This window comes from Strix uralensis, chromosome 16 (genome assembly GCF_047716275.1).
Source record: "Strix uralensis isolate ZFMK-TIS-50842 chromosome 16, bStrUra1, whole genome shotgun sequence".
Taxonomy (NCBI): domain Eukaryota; kingdom Metazoa; phylum Chordata; class Aves; order Strigiformes; family Strigidae; genus Strix; species Strix uralensis.
In genome coordinates this window covers 13,137,996-13,158,381 of record NC_133987.1, presented here as the reverse complement: position 1 = coordinate 13,158,381, position 20,386 = coordinate 13,137,996, and the positions used below count along the sequence as shown (strand labels likewise).

General features: G+C 40.7%; 1 protein-coding gene across 4 annotated transcripts in view; it reads right to left on the bottom strand.

Moving 5' to 3' along the window:
- SMG1 (SMG1 nonsense mediated mRNA decay associated PI3K related kinase) overlaps positions 1-16,001 on the bottom strand; it is a 67,346-nt gene extending 51,345 nt beyond the window's left edge. For 2 of the 4 annotated variants that reach the window (XM_074886509.1, XM_074886508.1), the window contains exons 1-3: positions 15,681-16,001; positions 6,163-6,326; positions 2,030-2,185 (exon numbers count right to left, since the gene is read on the bottom strand). In XM_074886509.1, the coding sequence (XP_074742610.1) occupies positions 2,030-2,185; positions 6,163-6,326; positions 15,681-15,769 (409 nt within the window). In that variant the 5' untranslated portion in view covers positions 15,770-16,001. Of the gene's footprint in view, positions 1-2,029; positions 2,186-2,873; positions 3,055-6,162; positions 6,327-15,680 lie in introns of those variants that run through there. The other 2 variants (XM_074886511.1, XM_074886510.1) reach the window with 2 other exon arrangements.
- Positions 16,002-20,386: the final 4,385 nt, after the last annotated feature.

The window sequence follows — 20,386 nt, the reverse complement described above, 5'->3', positions numbered from 1 at the left end:
GAGGTCCCTAAAAAAGTCCCCCCTCCTGTTCCTAAAAATGTTGGTTGACTCTTCAATGTTAGATGAAAAGTCAACAGTAAGTATAAGCTTTGAATTACATTCACAACTTGCAACTTTTTAGTGTTGCCTTCTCTGCATTTATCTTTTTGTTTGTAATCTCTTAATGGAAAGTTGCAATTTATTTTGAAAAATGGTTCTGCTGTTCCACATATAAAAAAAAATCCTAAACCCAGAACTGTATAGATAAAACTACCGCCACCAAGATTACTGGTATGAGACACATACTTAACTGCTACTAGAACAAGATGTACTGTTCAAAATTCTCTACTTTGTTTTTATTCAGTTAATATCTGATGAATACTGGCACTACTCCCTAAAAGGAAGTGTTAGCTGTCTGTTGAGCCATAATCATAACCTAAAAAAATAAAAAAAAAGTAAAATAAACTAACCAAGAGCATGGCTGAAGCTATCCTAATCAAACGACTAGTTAATGAACAAGTATATGACTTCTGCTTTGTGAAAAATCAGCAAGGTCTGAGCCACAGAATTGTCTTACTCACAGAAGGTCTCATTCACAGAAGACAACTATTTTAAAACTTGCTTAATGCACATGCTAACAAACAAGAAAATATAGAAGAATTTAAAACATAAGATCCTGTTGCAACATAATCCCACTGTATTCTGAAGATACAAAAAAATCAAAATGACTTGCTGAAATCTACAAGAATCACAGACAGCCCAGTTAAAAGGGAGAAACTCCTGAAATCTGACATCTAGAGGACAGAATAAATACAGACGAATGCAAGTCATAGGCAGCAACTTCAGACATCCAAAATTATAGTTCCTAACATTTTAAGGATTAAAGAGGTGCTCACGTACCTAGGAGTATAGTCTGAATTTTCTGCCAGTACTAAATTTATGCATAAGCCCACTACCAGAAGTATTATTTACAGAGTCCTCTATTAGCCAATTCTCTATTTCCTCTACATAGAAATTATAATCCCATTCTGGTGTCTTGATATAACAATTATTCAGTCCTTTTAGTGCCTTAAATTACATCTGAGTTTAACCCATTCCAAAGATCAGGCTTTTGCAACAGTCATGTTACCACCTGCACCTCAGTGCTTCCACTGGCAAAGTACACAGAACACTCTTCTTTCACCTTCTGTGTCCTCTGAAATACAAATCCCTGAGGAGAAACACTGTGTCCTCATATGTTTATAATGTGTCTGGCATAAAGTAGTCACAGTTTTTGTCAGTGGCTCAACTACCACTTATACTAAGTGATACAATAAATGACAGTGCTTAGTCATAACAAAGTTTCTACAGAAGTCCTTGAACTAACTTCCTTTTTTTTTTTTTTTAAACTATGATTTAATCCCAAATAGTGGGAAAAGTGAAGCCTTTTTCTCAAAAAACACGTGCCCAGCATTCTTGTACCCTCTTGCAACTCTAGATTTCCTCTCACTGCATCTCCCTTCCTCCCTGGCCTCTAATCCTCAGCTGAGCAAGAGGGAGCATGAATTGTGGCTGGTTCAGGAGTACACATCTACTGACTAACCAGCTGGTATGATGTGATGACTAGCTGACCTGCAGGCCAGTGAGAACAGATAACGGTTGAGCTCACTGCTGAAGGCTTTCCCACACTGGGGACTCATTAATTAACAACTCTTTACTCAGGCATCAATTTTCAACAAATCTAAGAGCAAGTTCTCCTTCTTGGAGCCCTTGATCTCTTTGCCAAATTTACCTAACCTGAATAAGGGTTCAAAAGCTATTTAACGGAAAATGAAAGACTGATAGCATAAGCCATGTAGTCGAGAGATCTGCCTAACCTATGGAGGAAGTCTCAGTGCAGGGAACAGTAAAAACAAGATGACAGTTTCCATCAACATCATCTAATCATATATCACAAAAAATAAAAACCATATAGATTGCCTAATCATACTGAACTTCTTTTCATATTCTGAACACAAGAGAGGTTGCCAATAGGACGTTCTCTTTTCCTGAAAATCTGTGGTATTCTTACCCTGTGATTTCCTCATGTCTTTTGTGGCTAAAGCACGATTCCCATGCGGAACACTGGTAAAATCAGGATTGGTCACATTGTTAACTCTCAGCTCTTGCCCCAACGACTTCCGACCATAAGTATTTTCCCCAGATCCTCCATTGACACTGTAGCCACCTGTCGAAAAAACAACATGAGATTAAAACAGGCTATCAGACCATATATTTAGTAGGGTAGTATGTTATGAGCTATTCAACTCATATGCAGATTAGCAGTCCTATCCTCTACCACCTTCTTTAGCTTTGTTTTCCATTTTCACATGCAAAATGTTTTGTAATGCCCTGTAAGTTTCCAGGTCACATATTCAGAATCTAATCAGTGCTTTTTGAAGCACATGAAAAAACCTTTATTGCAATAAAGTTTAACATTGATTTTGTTGCATTTGAGGTTTTCTTATTATTACTTTTGACCCTGCATTTTACAAGGCCCTTCATGTCAAACTGCTACTACACATGGCTTGATACATTCACTCACTTGCTCCTTAATTATGCACATCAATTTTCCACTGTTTTTGTTATAAATCCACCACACAGGCTCAGTAAAATGACCAGAAAAAAAAAAAGGAGAAAGCTTTTAAAAAGCCACAGAACATTTATGTGTACAGATTGAACAATCCTCCCTAAACATACAACAGTCCATATTTTCATACACTAATACTGACATTATCTTAAATTAATTGAACTCAATCCTACATTCTCCCACTTGAGATACACATGGTACATCTTCAGTAACAATATAAAATGGAACTGAAAGTCTCATTTTGAGTAATTCAATTATTTTTACTCCTAGATCCACAAGAATTTACATACTCAAATGTTGAAACCAAACATTTTTCCAGTCTGCCACACCACTTTGAGGGGCAGGTTCTTCCTCTGCAGTACTGTGGAGAAGTAAAACTGTCCCCAGAGCCTGCAGTTCACTCAATGTGTGAACTCAAGAGCTCACTTTTGAGGCAGCTGTACAGGCAGCTTTCCGAAGTGCATTGCCTGAGACAGGGAAGAATCAACTAATAAAATTAAACGCAGAACAACAAAAGATATGAAAGAATTATTTCAGAAAAGGTATTTCCACAATTCTACCTGCATCAGTGTATAAAAGAATGCCTGGGAAAAAGGAGAGGTGGCTCTCCGTAAAGAGGCAGCCTACTGAGACTACAGGATGGCTAAAAAAAAAAAAGTTCAAACATCAAGGTGAATCTGGACCTTAGCAGATGTAAAGAGTATCATCTTGAAGGCAAAAGCTTTTGATAAAAAGCTGTGAACTGCTGGCAGAAGTTTGTGTATTTCTGCACACACAGGACTACCCCACCATTACAGAAAATCCTGTGCAAAGTCTCAGCTGTAATTAGTTAATTACAATTACAGTAAACATAATTTGTGTATATTTGGATTTACAATATTAAACTCAATTTTTAAACATGAAATAGCATGTATGCCACTTTAACATTATTTTGTCATAACAAACCAACACTGTCCTATGAAGAAAATTACTTCTAACAGCAATAATTATATTTATGACTAAACAGAAGTGTATCGCTAGAATTCAAAGCAACAAAGAAATTAGTTTAACTGAAGATGTCAGATAATCATGCATTCAGACCACAAACATCAACTATCAAACACACACATACCACCATATACTACTGGATTTCTTAAACTTATTTCATATCTTCCCTCTAGCACACAAAATATCCAAGCTTGTTCAGTTGTCTGCAAAGGCACGTAGTATTTACTACAGCATATTTAACATCTTAAATGAATTAAACACACACCTATATTTTCCTACTTGACATGTAGATGGTACATCTTTGGTAACAACATGAAACAAATTCTCATTTAGAGTAATTTAAAAAACAGGAGGGCAATCAGGCTTTTCAGCAATAAGGCTGTAAATATTACATTATAACTCTCTTCAGTTATCTCCTGGTCTGAAAAGGTTTTGAAAATCCTAATGTATACAAATTTTATTCATTTCCCTTTAAGCATTAAATCTGAGACCAAATGAGAATATGATCAGCTATGTCACTTATTAATTTTAGCATAAATATGCAGATACCATGACATATGACATACTAGTGCAGTATCTTTTTAGCAGTAAGGACTCAGAGCACATCATAGTTACAAATCAAAAGGGAGGAAAGTGTTGCAGGAAGGGAGAACATCTCATCTATAAGTAAAAGGCCAAGAGCCTTCTATTTAGTTTTAAAAACTTACAACTCCCCTGTCTTGTTTTATAAATATCTAATTGCAGTCTTCAACTAATTAATGTGAAGATTATTTAACCAAAAAAAAAAAAAAAAAGACAACAGCCAGACTAATCTTACAGATGCAGAGCAAAAGGACAGGAGTCAGTCATAAATTGCAGCAAGGGAAATTCAAACTGAATATGAAAACAATCATTTACCAGGAGAGTGGTAAAGCACCAAACAGGCTGGTAAGGGAGGCTGCAGAACCTCCCATACTTGGAGGTTTTCAAACGTGAACAACTTCCAGAAATTATCAAGATGGAAGTAATTTTTATTATCAACACCAGAAACTGGCATGGGGGTGGAATATCTTCCCAAGGATTCTAGGTACTTATGACAGATGGTTATCCAGAATAGAAAAGCTAGAAGTTCTTAAAATGAAAATTCCATGCTGGCAGACTCCAACAGATCAATTGAAAAATCTTAGTAAACAAAGAAACTATTCTGCATCTATAAGCTTACAAATTTCTCCAAAAATAACAATGAACTAGAGATGCTTGGAATTTGGTTTTATAATACAGAATATCCTAATCATTTCTTTTCAACTCACACCTGAACAAAACAGCATAGCTAAAGTGCTGAGCTAGCAGAGACATGCCCTGTAAGATGAAGTACTTGAGGGGGAGATAGGTGCGTTTTTCTTTTCAAATGACACTTTCCCAGAAACTTCACAAACTACCTTACTGAATTTGTCTGAAACTTACTATTTCACTATACTGTCAGTACATTCTTTAAATACTAGCACACTTCAAAGAATAACCTACTATGCCAGTCTATGTGAAACAGTAAAACTCTCCATGTTAGCAGACTGACAAATATACTCACTTTCTAAACACTTTCTCTGTTAAAGTTAACCAAATCTTAAGGTTCTCAAGGTATGCAGATAAACAAATACCCGTTTCATGCTCCTGCTTCTCAGTAACAGTACCTATTACTTATAAAAAAAATAAATTTGCATCAACACTTCCAGCTGTAACTTCTCTTAAGATGTAGCAATTCTTTACGAATAGTTACAGGGCAGAGAAGTAAGGCGAGTGCGAATGCTTTTTAGGTTCCTGAACAAAAACTCCCACACTAATATTCCTGTGAGATTTTTTTGAATCTGGCCTGCCTGAAGAAGATCTACATAGCCTAAAAAGTGACTCTGCAAGTAAAAAAATCCTCCTATTTGATATCTGTATTTGGTGATTAAAAAAAAAAAATCAGAATATAGGTTTCTTTTTCATAAAGATGAAAAAGATACGATTCTGAATTTTTAGCTATTTTCTAGAGAAAGTATTTCCATTCTCAAAAAAAACACAGAAAAAAAATTGTACAAATCATACATCATTCAATTTATATGAAGTCAGACAGGCACACAAAGGTAGAAATTCCCATTAATGACAAAATATAGATTTGATTCCCAAAGATTCCAGTTTGCTGCAGTAAAGCTTCAATAGGTAATATATCAGTCTAGTAGCCCATTTAATCACGGTCTATTTTCAATACCAGAAGCACTAGACAGTATTCAGGAAGAAATTACAACTTGCAGACCAGACACATCCAGAATACTATTCTTTAGAAAAAAAGTGCTTATAGAAGTGCTTATTTTGTTAATGCATTAAGTCTTCTCTTACATTCTTCTCCTAATGCAACTGCATATTCTTCTCACTATTCATATCGACCGCCACATTTCTTTGACCCCTGATAAATCTTTCAACACAGTGATACTGTGGCAATGAGTTTTATCAGTTCATTGCCTTTTTTGAAAAAAAAAAAAAAAAAAAAAAAAATTCTCCACCATTTCAAGTTTACTGCCTTTCTCTGAATGTCCCCTCACAATTGACACATGAAACAGCAATCTGTATACCTTTTTCTTCATTCTGTATGTCAGTGTGGACTCTGATATCATCGTGTCTTTGTCGAGACACCACAGCTGAATTTGAGGGCTGTAATCCATAGGAGGCAGAACTGCCCCGATCTCTGGATGAGGAGTATTTTAAATTGTCCTGGTCAGCTGATGCACTGTCAGTTCTATAAAGAGAAAAATATTTTTTTTTATGTAGGGGTATAACAGGAGTGGGATTCACATTCACTTATATATGCAACATATTTAATGACAATCCCAAATGTATTTTCCTGTGTCAAAAAAGTTGCATGTCTAACCTGCTTCTTAAAAAGTGACCTTAAATTCACATTGGGACTAGAATTGACTAACTGTTACAGCAACATGCAAAGGAAATGCATTCTAATGCACCAATGCCTTTTCTCAGGACATTCTCAAGTCTCTCATTAGTTGGATGCCTATATAAGGAAAAATTACTTCCCAGAAGTGAAAAATAAAATACAACTAGGTACAGGTATATACCACAGCTAGGCGATACAGTGCCCACCATCTGTGAAAATCACTACTAATCCACACATGAAAATTTACATACTATCTACAGGCCTTACTGAGCAATGTAAAACCACTTATTAGATGGAGGTGTTACTAGGACAGAACTGATAATCAATATCGGAATCACACATTAAGTTTTTGCAAATCAAAAATTGCAAAACAAGAAAACAGGCTTTACTGTGGAAAAACCTGGAATGTAAATTAAGAGCTGTTACCCTTTAGAGTAAATGTTTGCAGACAAAAAGTGAGTTAAAATCTGCATTAAGTTTAAACTGCTCTCATATCAGAAAACTGATTTATAGCCCAGAAAACTTTTAAGGCAAAAGGTGAAAATTACAAAATCAAGTCTTCTCACTGTACATCTTAAGTGACTTAATTTTTAAAAATACAGTAACTTTAATATACTAAACTTCTGCACATGAGATTTCAGAACCTAAATTCGACCAATCACTTTAAATGCATTCTTTCAAGCAATAGTGGAGGTTTTAGATTAAAACCATTAAAACAATACCCATCCAAAACAAAAAAACAGCAGAATTTTGTTCAACTCAAGTATATTTGCAATCACACTATTCAAATTATTTACAGAGGGTTTTTCCAAAGTAAATTCTGAAGATCTACTATTTTTATTTTAATCTTTGGATAGTTCATTTGACTATTTAAGAAAAAGCAGGAGAGATCATTCCTTTTCATTCATGTAAATTAACTATGATTTGTGTAAAGAAAAACACATGTTTTGGGGAAAAAGCCTTTCATTTTTACTTTTCAAGAAAACACTCTAATTAGAACTGGTAGAAAAATTCAGGGAAAAGTAGTTAAAACACATCAAGGTGAAAAGGGAAAACACAGTTAAAATTTTGGAAAAGTAGTTGTTACTTAAGCTGTCCTGAAGGCGCGCTATTTTCAAATATAGCTCGTCCTCAGTACAACTGGAAGAGTAATACCATGAGGGTTGACATTTGCAAAACCAGCTGGAATTAAAGAAACCCCCCCAAATATTTTCTCTTGGTAATGTTAAAAGATAATATACTATTAATTTGGAACAGAGTCTGAAAGAAGAAAATTGTGCTTTTGCTCTGTTCTTATGGTGAAAGGTTGACACTACATTTGCTTGGCAGGTATTTGTTCTATAAGCAAATTAATCTTTAGATATGCACAATAAGACTCTTTTCCTCATTCAGTATCACTGTGGCATCACATCTACTGTTTTACTGAGCACTTGCTTGGACTTTTTTATAAAACAGGCCATGCTACTCAAAAGGCAAAGCCTTAGTAAAAGTCTTTGCTCGTGACAGTCAACTAGGATTGTAGAAATACTTATACAGCCGGGCTTTCATCACTCACCTAAGTTATGTTCCACAATGAAGTTCTGCAAATGGTATGAACTTTAAATGTGCCTACAACCATGTGCAAATTTTCCAGTCAGCTACAGAGCCCCCAGATTTTCTGCCTGCCCTAAAACCTCACGAGACTTCTAGCTCACTTTGAGGAACAGCAGAGCTTATTACAGAAGATTCAAATTATTTTAGCCTTTCAGTGAAACAGACTGACAAATTTTCAATTGGTAAATTTAAGTACTGATGGGTTCTTAATAGGGTACCTCCCCACAGAGCATCACTTTTTTTAAGGTGATGTCCTATAGACTGTATCATCTCCAATTCTCAAGCATAACGTCTGAAATTCTTAAGTCTGAAGGCAAGATGATTAAACATACAATTTTTAAGACTGTTCTGTGTATCCCAATCAACTGAAGGACTACATGTGTTCTCAGCTAACCTCACTTCCCACAGCACAGCCTTTGAACGTTTTGTAAAATTTTCCATTGTGGTAAAATACATAAACCTATTGTTTCCCTGTGGAAAAACCACACAGTCGCTTTGTTCTGTCTTTGGGAACAGCTTTCTGCAAGCTAACCTGTTCACACTTTATCACCCAACTAAAAAGTGAGCACAGTTTTATTAAAAATATATAATTGCTCTCCTATATATCAATTTAAGAGACAATAGTTCCCACTGAAAATATTGTTTCCACGACAATAAATGTGTAGATATCCAGCAGTTTCTGCCCTTTCTTTATGAGGGAGAGAAAAAAACACCTCATAGAAAGATACTGTTTCCAGAGAACTAGGTTCCATGACCCAACTGGCTGCTACAGTTCGTATTGCTTTGAAGGAGGATTTTGAACTGAAAGAAGCTTGCAATAGGATTCACACGAGAAGCAGAGCCCACCATCTGATGGGCCTATGCATTTCTAGCTGTCCAGTGATGCACACCATTTCTCAGGTGGGAAGTGAATCTAAGAATTGTACTGTAGGCTCCTGCATCAGCACTCTGGGCATTTGTGGCGTGGGGACACAAGCCCAGTACCTGTTGCCTGCACCCGTGCTCCCTCACCGAGGAACCCAGATGCCAGGGTGACACAGGCCGCTCCTGTGCAAACTCACAGCGAAGCACAGTCTGCATGCACAGGAAGAGACATCTCATTTTCAAATCTATTTCTGAAAAATACCATTTTTCAGGTCAATAACATATTCATGATTTCAAAAGACAACCAATCAGAACTCAAAAAGCAGCCACTCCATGGACAGGTAGTTGCCAAAGTCTTACAAATAATTACTTTTTCTACCTCCCTCCAGCCCTTTAAGGTACACTGCAGCCATCCTGCCAGGCGATGGGAAGAACTGCACACCCGGCTACCTCAACTCATGCCTGCATTTCAGGAGGGCACTTCTCCTGTTCACATGGCAGTATTTCAACTTAATTACACTGTGTCAAGCAGATGACAGGTTACCTGACAGACATAACACTTAGCATCATCTTTCAAAAGAAGTCAATGTAACAACAAATTTATCAGTTACATACATTGACATTGCCACAGACATGAACAAACATACACTAATAAAATCACAACATACAATGTTAGCAACAGATAAGCAGAAGTACAAACACAAATGTGATACTAGACAAAGTTGGAATGGAAATTGCAAGGATGAACGTGACTATGATTACCTTACACTGTAGCTTCAAAAGCATACTTGCCACTTTATGAAACGCTACTCTGTTTTATTTCCACCTGAAAAGCTCATTGACAGGGACTAAGCAAAGTACTTCAAGAGGTCACATGACAGTTCATCTGTGCCTGGTTCTGGGTGGAAGACTACCTGATTACCACCACACCTGCACTGATTTCCTGCATACACTGTTCTAGCAGTATCATTTATACAGAAGAGATTGCATTCAGTTTTCTGCAGGGTGATTTTTAATCTGCCTTTATCCATCACAAAAAGAGAAGTTTACCCACCTAAATAAGCAGAAATGGCCACTAGTTCTCCCTAGAAAAAAGCTACTTAATTTTGTCACTAGGGGCATACAAAAGGAAAGCTAGACTTTTCAAAAAATAAGTGTATATCTCATTTAATCAAAAGAATCAGCATGATTTGACTAGCCAATTTGTATGACTGAAGGAAGCATGGCTAAGAACTGGCTTTTTTAAAAAAAATTTTTTTTTATCTAGAAGAAAGAAAAATAGGTCAATCAAAAATATCTTTAGTTATATGGAAGCCTTAAGAATTTTTGTCCAAGAAGCTTGTTACAAACAATCTGGTGTATACCATTCATTATCTGTAGCTCTTTCAGAACGACCCTGCCATATGGATATTATTTTGGGACAAAAATCATTTAACTATTCTATTTGATTTTATTTCCAAGTACAAGATCTATCTACATGGAGGATTTATTCTGAGACAAGTCTACTGTACGAGTTGTATTATTGTCCAAGTCCCTGAATTTTACTTCCTTATTTGCTCTATTTGCCAAGTTTATTTGCTAAAATGCAGATAAATTCTTCATTACTTACAATCTTTACCAATAAAACATTTAAAACTTAGATTAACAGCTTCCCACCAAATTCCCAACCTTTCTTCCACTTGCATGCAGAGCAATGACAGCTTCTTTCACCATGCTTTTTTACCATCACTTGGTCCATCTTGCCAAGCCCAAGCTTGGCTGAGCCCACCCCAAAGCCTACTTTTGTTTCTACTCCTGTGTTGAGAGAGCATGACATGAGCGTAAGTGGCCGTGTTTTCTACTAGTGAAATAACAACTATTTTCCTACTGCAATTCTGCCATCTCCAGTGCTAGACAACTACCTGTAATCACAGTAGCTTTTCAAATCAGCTCTTGATTCTGCATCACTCCCTTCTTACACAGTAGCTCACCAGTTTCTTTCTGTCCTGTGATGGACATTAGGAAGGAATGTCAGGGAAATGTATCACATATAGGCATCCTGTTCTTATTTTTCCATATACATCTTCTGATAGCCATTTTTGGATACAGGGTGTTATGCTAGCTAAATCATTGGTCCAAACTAGTAAGGCTATTCTTTTATGGAAGACTATCTGCTCTCCAGGTCCCTTTTGCCTCCCACTGACACACTTTCATCTTCTTTCATCTTTCTCACATCTCATTCTCCTGTCTTCAGATTAAAAACAAAGGCTTTCACATTAAACTTAGGCTCCCCTATTTTACCAAAAAACCAAAAAAGCTCTTTGATCTCATACCTTCCCAACCTTATCACCATATTCAACACACTCAAATGTGAAAGGGGATCAAGAATTACTTGGTGCCAGTTGAGAACTGAACCTATTCCCGTTCAGCATCTCCCTGATGCTGAACACACAGTCCACTGAACCTCTTCGCACAGTCCACCGTCCACTGAACCTCTTCGCAAGGTTTCCACTGACCTCTTCACAACTGATATTGCATCTCATTCTCTAAGCTGCCTTCAACATCACAAGACTATTTTTTTTCCTCTCTCCCCCCTGTGAACATCTCTCTCTCTGTGCGCTCTCCCCTCTCTCAGCTATCCCTGAAGAGATGAAGAAGCCTTGCCAACTTTCATCTTGCATGACTCTACACCCATTCTCAGCTAATTTCAGTGACATCCTCAAACATCTCTAAGCTGTCAGCTTTCAGGTCTCTCGATACGGACCTGTCCAAAGTAAGATTTCAGCCTATTTCTAACAAGCATTTGCTGCGTACATTGTGGTACATGCAAACATAAAAGAAATAGAGTCTCTGTCTCAACTTTCCTTACACACAGCACGCACTACTATCATCCTGCTTGTCATTCAATGTGTTAGTCCAGCATTATGAACAGACAGTATCTGATAACTACTGCTTGCCTTTTACAAGAAACATGCCCCTGCCCTTCACAGCCATGTAAAAAGCACTGCTCTAACCACCACTTTCTTAGCCCGTTTGCACTGATGAGTTTCTTTGCCCCCTGCCAATACGTCCCATTCTCTCTTTAATTAAACACAGGGTACCTATCCTCAGTTATAAAGTGCTAGCCAATACTGCTCTCCTGATGAGGTTATAAGTTACCTGGAAGGAGAGCCATATTTTACTGTCTTGTCCCATCGTGCCTAGACCCATGGGGACCTAGGTGGTAACTCAGTTTGGCAGACACCATGCTAACAGAAATTAGTAATTCATAACACTGACTTACATTGCACGAGGATACACTTCATTTTCAAGAATGAATTTCAGTACTGAACCTAATAAGACACTTCTGGAACTTTTCTCAGATGTGAAAGGTTTTCTTTTTCACTTTTGCATGCACTCCCCTCCTAACCTACATCACAATGGGAGACAGAGAGGTCCCGTTAATTAAAATCTTATCCTCCTTTTCTCACTTTTGCCCAAGACTAAACAAGCCGTGGTGCACCCTGCACTTGCTAACCTGCTACCCTGCACTCGCACTCCTGCTTAGTACCACCATAAGCACATGAAACTTATTTGCCACCCAGAGCACTTTCTATCAAAGGGAAGTCTTGTTTCAGTATATAATTAGCCTTTAGTACTCCACTGAATTAACTCTGCTCACACACAAGACCTGCACACTGACATGATTTCTCCTCCAGAAGTCATATCAGGGAAAATGCATTGAGATCTGTCAAACAAGAAGGAAAGAAAAAAGGTCTAGAAAGCTATAAGGATTAAAAGGGGGAACAAGATCTTATCAAGCCTTCCCAAAAAAACCCTCACCATTCGCTGTCACAGACATCCAACCTTTATCTAAAAAGTTCTTGTGCTGCTATTAATTTAGGGTCCGGTACACCTCAGTGTACAAACTAATATGCCCATACATATCAGGACAACTTCTTCCTCTGTAATACACAGCTCTGTCAGTACATACACTGTAGGAAAACCAGTTCACGTGCATCTGACAGATATGACTGCATTCATGCAGGCACAAAAAAAAAAAAAATCAAATTCTAATTGAAAACTACTCTCCCTTAAAGAGGGATATGGGCTCCAACTTTCAGTTTCACACTGTTTTCACCCCAAGTCCCAATGCCAATTAGCATTACTAAAAATTGAGAGGAATCTTGACCTAGTAGAGACTCAATCTAGTCATTTTTACACACACAAAAATGTGCATTTGAAAAAACAATCCATCTAATAATACACTCATGCATTAGCAGTTCCTTTTTTCCCCTTTCAGAACTTGAAACAACTACAATACTGCAGTTTTCATTACTTTGGCTACGTACATTCCCTCTTCTACACCCTGCAAGAAAGCATTTACCAGCAACATCACCTAAGATAAACGAAACTAACAATCAACAGAAAAGAAAGGGGAAGGAAAGAATATGTGGGTATATTTTGTGTTGCGGAGTTTGTCCAAGAGCATACTCAGAACAATCAACGAAAAAGAAACATGCATTGCCAGTTTTATATAACAGATCTCCTTTCAACCGTGCATGTGAATCACTTTTAAAAATTAGTTAACGCCAAAACAACAAAGACTGATTTAATCACTGCATTGTTCTTAGTGTAGACTCACAGGTTCCATTACTGACAAAGCTATCTTTTTGCGTTTTAAAAAACTTGAGCATAACATAGAGAAAAATGTGCTCTGTGTTTGGGACTGTGTGAACATTTCCAATTCCTGGGCTCTCTCACCAGATTAAAAAACCAATTTTTTAAAGCAAAGGATAAAGTTAAATTCTTACAAGTGACAGGATCGGTGAAGAGATGTTAACTCTTTCTTAGCCAGAACTCTAATCACACAGTGCAATGGAACTAGAACTAGGCCCTATCCATGCTATGAAGCTCCCCTAGTCTGCCACGCTTTCTCTAGTGCTTTCAGATTTTTGTTTCGGGATAACTATTTTTGAGAGCTAAGGAGGCACCAAACTACAGCATGGGGAACGGCCCAGAGTCCGACACTGAGGTAACTTCTTAAACCAGCCTTATCATCAGGCAAAGCATTTCTGCAGCTACACCCTTACTTTCACCCCTAACACAACTGAACCTATTGCAGACAATGCTATACCAGAAAAAGTCCGCTTCCTAGTCCCTGTAAGATGTATTTTTTAGGCCAAAAGACAGAACTTGTGACAAATTAATATATCCAACAAGAAAGCATTTATAGAAGTCATCCACTGCAAAGACACAAGATGTACACCCAATTTCTTCCAAGTGGGAAGGTCAAGAGTTAGGGTCCAGCAATCCAGACTGCAGCCCTGAAATCTGAAGCCAGGCAGTAGTTAAGGAGCAAGAGAGAGACCAGGCTTCTTGATTCCATCCCCCCCCAATCTAGACGCTATAAAATGATGTCACCAACAAGGTTTGCATGTTTTTAAGTGAAGAAAAAAATAATAATTATTTGATCAAGTAGTCCAATAAGAGAAGAAATTAAAACTTAAATAACCATGCCCCACACACCATTAAGAATTGAATAGCCTCTAGCGTTAGCCCTAGAAGCTGCGCTGCTAGCTGTTCAGCAAAAGGAAAGCTTCCTTCACAGTAAATACTGAAGTTACATCTGCGTTTCACAAGATTTACCTTCACATCCACCCAATCTTCCTAGTCCAAATCACATGCGACTGGGACTGTCATCTGTAAATACACTCCCAAACACATGCCACTATGTTCTTTGCTGGAAAGTTAAAAGTAAGATCCCACATTGTGTTAAACTTCCAAAACCACTAAAAGGCCTCAAATATTCCACATTAAAGAAAAAGAAAATTTAAAAAACGACAAATTTATTTCTACATGAGAATTTTGACACTTAAAATTGCAAAGCTGATCAGCACGGCAAATATATTGGCATCAGATATATCAGAAGTAATCAAGACCTGAAATACAGTCTATACTTGACTAAAGAAATCAACAGACTTTGAATTTCACTTAGTAAGAAGTACCAGGTATAAACACACCTTAAAACCTAACACATTGTATAAGCTCCCACCCCAGCCTACTTACAGCTCAACTACTTTCCCCAGATTAAAAAAACAAAAACCAAAAAAATGTACTATTTTATTAACCCTCAAAAGACTACAGGCACTTCTGTAGCCTCTGTTCTTCCCCGATTCACTGCCAGGTGGAAAGTACACCGAAAAAAACACAGGCACCGAGCCCACCGCCCCGTTCTCCGCCCCGCCGCAGCCCCCCAGCGCTCGGCTGTCCCGAGAGGCGTCCCCCGCCGCGCTGCGCGGGGAGAGGGAGCCGCTGCCCGCGGGCACACACCAGCCCCCAGCCAGATGCGTTCCAGCCGCCCCGGGCCGCGAGAGACGAGAGGAGGAAGGGACACCGGCAGAAGCGGGGGGAGGAAGCAGCGCTCTCACCGCCAGCTCAGAGCCCAGCCTGGGGTCCCGCCGAGCCCTCCGCGGTGACAGACCTGTCCCTGTCCCTGTCCCCGCCGGCAGAGGCGGATCCAGACATCCCGCCCGGGCACGGCCGCGGCCGGCCCCCTCCCCGCCGCCTAGGCCCGGCGGCCGGCCCGCCGCCACCCGCCCCGCGCTAGGCCCAACAGCCAGGAAGTGGCTCCGCCGCCGCTCCGAGCCGCCGCGGCCCGCGCCGCCCCGCTCCCCCAGGCCCTGCGGCGGGGCCGGGCCGAGCCGCCAGTCGCGGCGCCCCGCTGCCCCGGCCCCCGCGCCCCGCAGGCGGCCAGGCCGCGCCCCCTGCCCCAGCCCTGCCTACCTGGGTTGCCAGTCATTCCAGCCCCGCGGGTGGTAGTGCTGCCTGCTGCCGGTGCCGCTCAGCCGAGACCCCGGGGCTCTGCGGCTCATTACCTTGCCCGAGACGGCATGGCCGGCCGGGCAGCGGCGCGGGACAGGGGCGGCGTCGGCGGAGGAGAAGAGGAGGAGGAGAGGAGGAGGAGGAGGAGGAGGAAGAGGAGGAGGAGGAAGGGGGGGAGAGGCGCGGGCGGCGGCTCCTCACTCGCGCTCCGCAGGCGGCTGCTGTCTCACACCGGAGGGAGGGGAGGCGGCCGCCGCGGCTGCTCCGGCTGCTGCCCGGCCGCGCGGCATGCCGGGATCGCGGACACGGGCCGCCCGCCCCCGCCGCGGGGCACGCCGGGAGGGCGGGGGACGGGGCGCAGAGGGGGCGCTCCGCCTCCAGCGGCCGCGGGACGGGGTTCCCCAGCCGCGGGCGGGGGGTCCCCGCAGCTGCCCGGCCCGCGGGGCCTCGGGCGGCCGTGCCCGCTGCGAGTGGGCGTGGGGGGAGCGGCCGGCCGGCGTCGCCACCCCGCCCCGGGGCGTGAGATGAGCGGGGGATCTCAGCCGCCCGGGCCCTGGGGGAGCCTCAGGGTCGGTGACAGCCGGCAGACTCCCGGCCCCTCGGCTGTGGGGACAGCCTGGGGCCCCCGGACATGAGGGCGGCCAGGGGATCCCAGCCTGGCCAGGGGGATGGGATCTGGGGTATCCCGCACCCTGAGGGGATCCCGCACCCCGAGGGATCCAAGGTCCCCGGGGCATGAGGGGAGGCGGGGGATCCCAGTCCCCCAACTCTGAGGGGGGCCTGAGGATCCCAGACCCTGGGTCCTGAGGGCAGCCTGGGCTCCCTGGGTGCTGAGGGCACCAAGGTCCAGCCCGGAGCCCTTGAGCCCTGAACGGAGCCGGGGCTCCCAGGCCCTGAGCAGAGCTGGAGGACCCCTGCCCTGCTCCCATTGCTTGTTAAGAGGATGCAGACAGCCCGATCCCCCTTCCCTTTGCAGGGGCCTGTGCTGCCCCAAGCCTGGCTGGAGCGTCTGTAGGGAGCTGAGTCCCTCCGAATAGACCAGATCCTCATCCCCCGTGTTTCTCCCCATTAGGACGTGTCACCCATATGCAGCTGCCAGGGAGAAGGCTGATGTTTGGCAGCAGTCAGCAAATCAGCCTAATCCCAAAGTAAACACTAACTAAATCCCAAAGGTTTCTCCTTCCTCCCTTCTTCCTCACAGCTGCTAACATGCATTTCAAAAGCAGACTAGTGCAACGGTCTAAGCCCGGATGACTCTTCTATGTCAAGCAGTCGCTACGTTTGCTAGAGGGGCATTTGATGCCCATTGTGGGGAAAGTCAATCCATGAAGAGGAAGGCAGGCAAGTCTGAGGGGAGAAGAAATGCTTCCTGAATTTGGTAGATATTCTGAGTACATTTCCCCAAAAAGATGTGAAGACTGTCTCAGGCATATTTCTATTTGTCCTGCAAGACCTGGAAACTTACATTAGCTGATTTGATAAACTCAATTCCTGACTGCAGAACATTTCCTTAGTGAAAAATTATAATAGTTTAGTCAGATACTCAGCAAAGAGACCTGGGTAGATCAAACTCTTTTTTAAATTACCATATTCTAGATTTGAGACCACTGAAAGGCCTGAGGAGACTTTTAAAATTCCCCTGTGACTAATACGCCATGGTTCTGTTGGTGACTTAGTTCAGACAGATGGCATACTGCCGCCTCCCTTGGATTCTGCTGGGCAGCCATCGTCCTGCTGATACGGTCTTGTTGGCTTACTGTCCATAAGCAATGCATGCAAGACATGTACAGATTTCAAAATCAGTTTCAGGACAAAAAAAAAAAAAGTAAAAATTATATCACAAGGCTTCATTGCAACATAATGCCATTTTGATGCAACATGACCCGGTGCCCATCAGACTGCATTTCAGCTGACAAATGCTTGTGTATCTTAGGTAAATGAGTTTTGCAAAAACAATCGATTACATGAGCCATGATAGATCTTTTTTTCCCTTCTTTATAATTGAGATGGACATCCAGAATTACACAAAATAGGCAAAAATAGGGTTTTTTATAAGTACAGCAACAATACCTGCTGCAAATTTGCTCACCCTAGAGTCTGGTATATCCTCTGCTCCTGGTGATGCAGCAGATCATGATTTTTCTTTTTATTTCATGACTGAGTAGTATCCCAATGGTAACAACATGAAACACCCTGGGGCAAGGTAATACTAGGAATGTATTTTTAACTACCTGCCAAATTGATTTACCAAGGGGAGGCAAGAAAGCAACCTGGCATACTATGACCAACAACTGCCTGTGTATAGCAAGAGTTTAAGAACCACTGATTTAGTATTTGGTACAGTAAATTTTGTATCAGAAATCCTGTATTCTAGTGGTGAATTTGCTGCAGTCTGTATGGTCTAATGCAGATCCCTCTTCTGAGTGCAGTTGTCTCTGTTTGTAAAATGGATCGGTGATGTTTAGCTTTTTAAACTGCTGTTGTGCACAGCCTTAAAACTGTAAAATGTTGTATGGTTGCCAAATGAAAAGACATACTTGATCTCTTTCTACAAGGATGATTATATTGTGGAATTCGAATGGTATTGTAGATAGTAGTTAAAATGCTTGTCAAGATTTGTGAGATAGAGCAATAATTATTTGTATAGCACTTTCTCAGTTGCAGATTTCAGTCAGCCACTCTGCAAAGATAGATAAGGCCATTCAGACACCACCCTGTGAATGAAGAAGCCCAGGGAAGCCGAAGCCAGAATTTTCAAAACTGCGTTCTAATTTTCTGTCCTCAGGTTTGGGATTTCAGTTTTGTATACTTAGTGGACAGCACTGACATCAGCTAGAGCTGTAGATTTTTAAGTATTTTTAAAAAAGAAATAAATAAGGTGTCTATATCTGGACCCCCTCAAAATAGAAATATATGGACTTGAAAGACCTGTCTTAAATCTCAGAATGAGTTGACACTCGCAGAGATACATCTCCCATCTCACTCCTGGGCATATCAAAGTGTCCACATCCATCCTAATGCAGAGCTCTGGAGTGACAGACACTGTGAACCACGCTTCTCCTGCTTTATAATTCATGGTAATGATTTCTCTATTTATTATATCAAAGAAAGCTGTATTAATATGAGCGATATTTTTAGTTGGAATAAAGTGCAGATTGTATGTATCTAATGTGCTGAAACAGGATGGTAAGCACCATATTGCATCTTTTACCCCCTACTAGTTTATTTCCTTACTAAGCAGTATGTCTAGAAAAACGAGCATGTGCTAAGGATTACAAGCCACTTTTGGCCCTTGGCTCCCTCTGATCCATAACAAAGCTACAGATTGAGAGAAAAACAATCACTAACCATGAGAGGGAAGAGAGATGCTGTTTCCTCTTCTAGAAATAGGACAGAAGCCAAGGAGCAAAACAGTATTTAACTAGAACAGAGAAGTACCAGACGCCAAGATCCTGTAGCTTGTATATTGCAGATGGATGCCTCTTAAAAATTATAAAGGATTCCTAGAATAGTTATTCCCTATACCTGCCAATTCTACTGCTTTAATGGCAGAGTCCTGTTTTTATCAGTAACCTACCAGATTTTCAGTTGAATGGCCCCATACACTGTTTTCTGGACATAGCAGACTCAAAGCCCATGTGATGTATGGCCAATCTGTGCAGGCATAGAGAGCCCAGGGTGGCCAGAACATATTGTACTGGTGGTGCAGGCACAGCCCTTCAGCGCATGCACAGTAGGTCCCTCAAGACTCCTACTGTCTTCTTCATTAAAAATGTCGGCAGGTATAATGATTTATGGAGATTGTACTGCTGAGGAAAGATACTGTCTATCATCAACAAACAGTGTAGTCTGTATTGGGACCTACCTTGTTTCATCCCAAACTGGAATTTTTCCTTATCCTATGGGGGTGTATTAATACAAAAATCCAATGTATAAATAGTCCTAATAACAAGGCATATTGAACCATTCTAGAGTTTTGTGCTGAAAATCTTTTTAATGCAAAAAGAGTCAACCTTATATTTTAGAATTCCGTAATAAATGCACTGTGATTTGAATACTAACAAAATTAATCTTTTACCTTCCTTTCTTTACATAAAGACCTAAGGAAAATAGTATTTTACTGTTTCTGAGTATTTATAAAACCACTTTGAATTTCAGTAGGATAGCACATGGAACCATCTGCTCCATTTCCTCAAGGTCTTTTAGAGGATAACTTTTACTGAACAGTATTCCTCTACATCAGTGCGACAAATACAATACATTAACTTTCTTAGAACTCACAATTTTGCTCTACTGAATTTCTTTAAGGCTATTACATCTTTAAGGCATTTTACATCTCCTAGGTAAGGTAACATTATGTACCATATATGAGTAAATATTTGAGCTCCTCTCACAGATGTTCATTATAGATTTATTGCATCATGGACTACAGAAGTCCTTGGTTGTGTGTATAAGCTGGTTCTTCATTTTCTGTTTATTAACACCATGCTTTTCTGTTTATTTACTATATGCTTCCTTAAACATTCTAGACATCATTTACATATTACCAGCAACAGTCACATATAATAAATAAACTGAGCACGTCCATTTCAGTAACTGGTTCCTAGTCATTGGAGTTACTTTGACCTGACAAATACATAGCCTAAAATAGTTGTAGATCTTTAAAT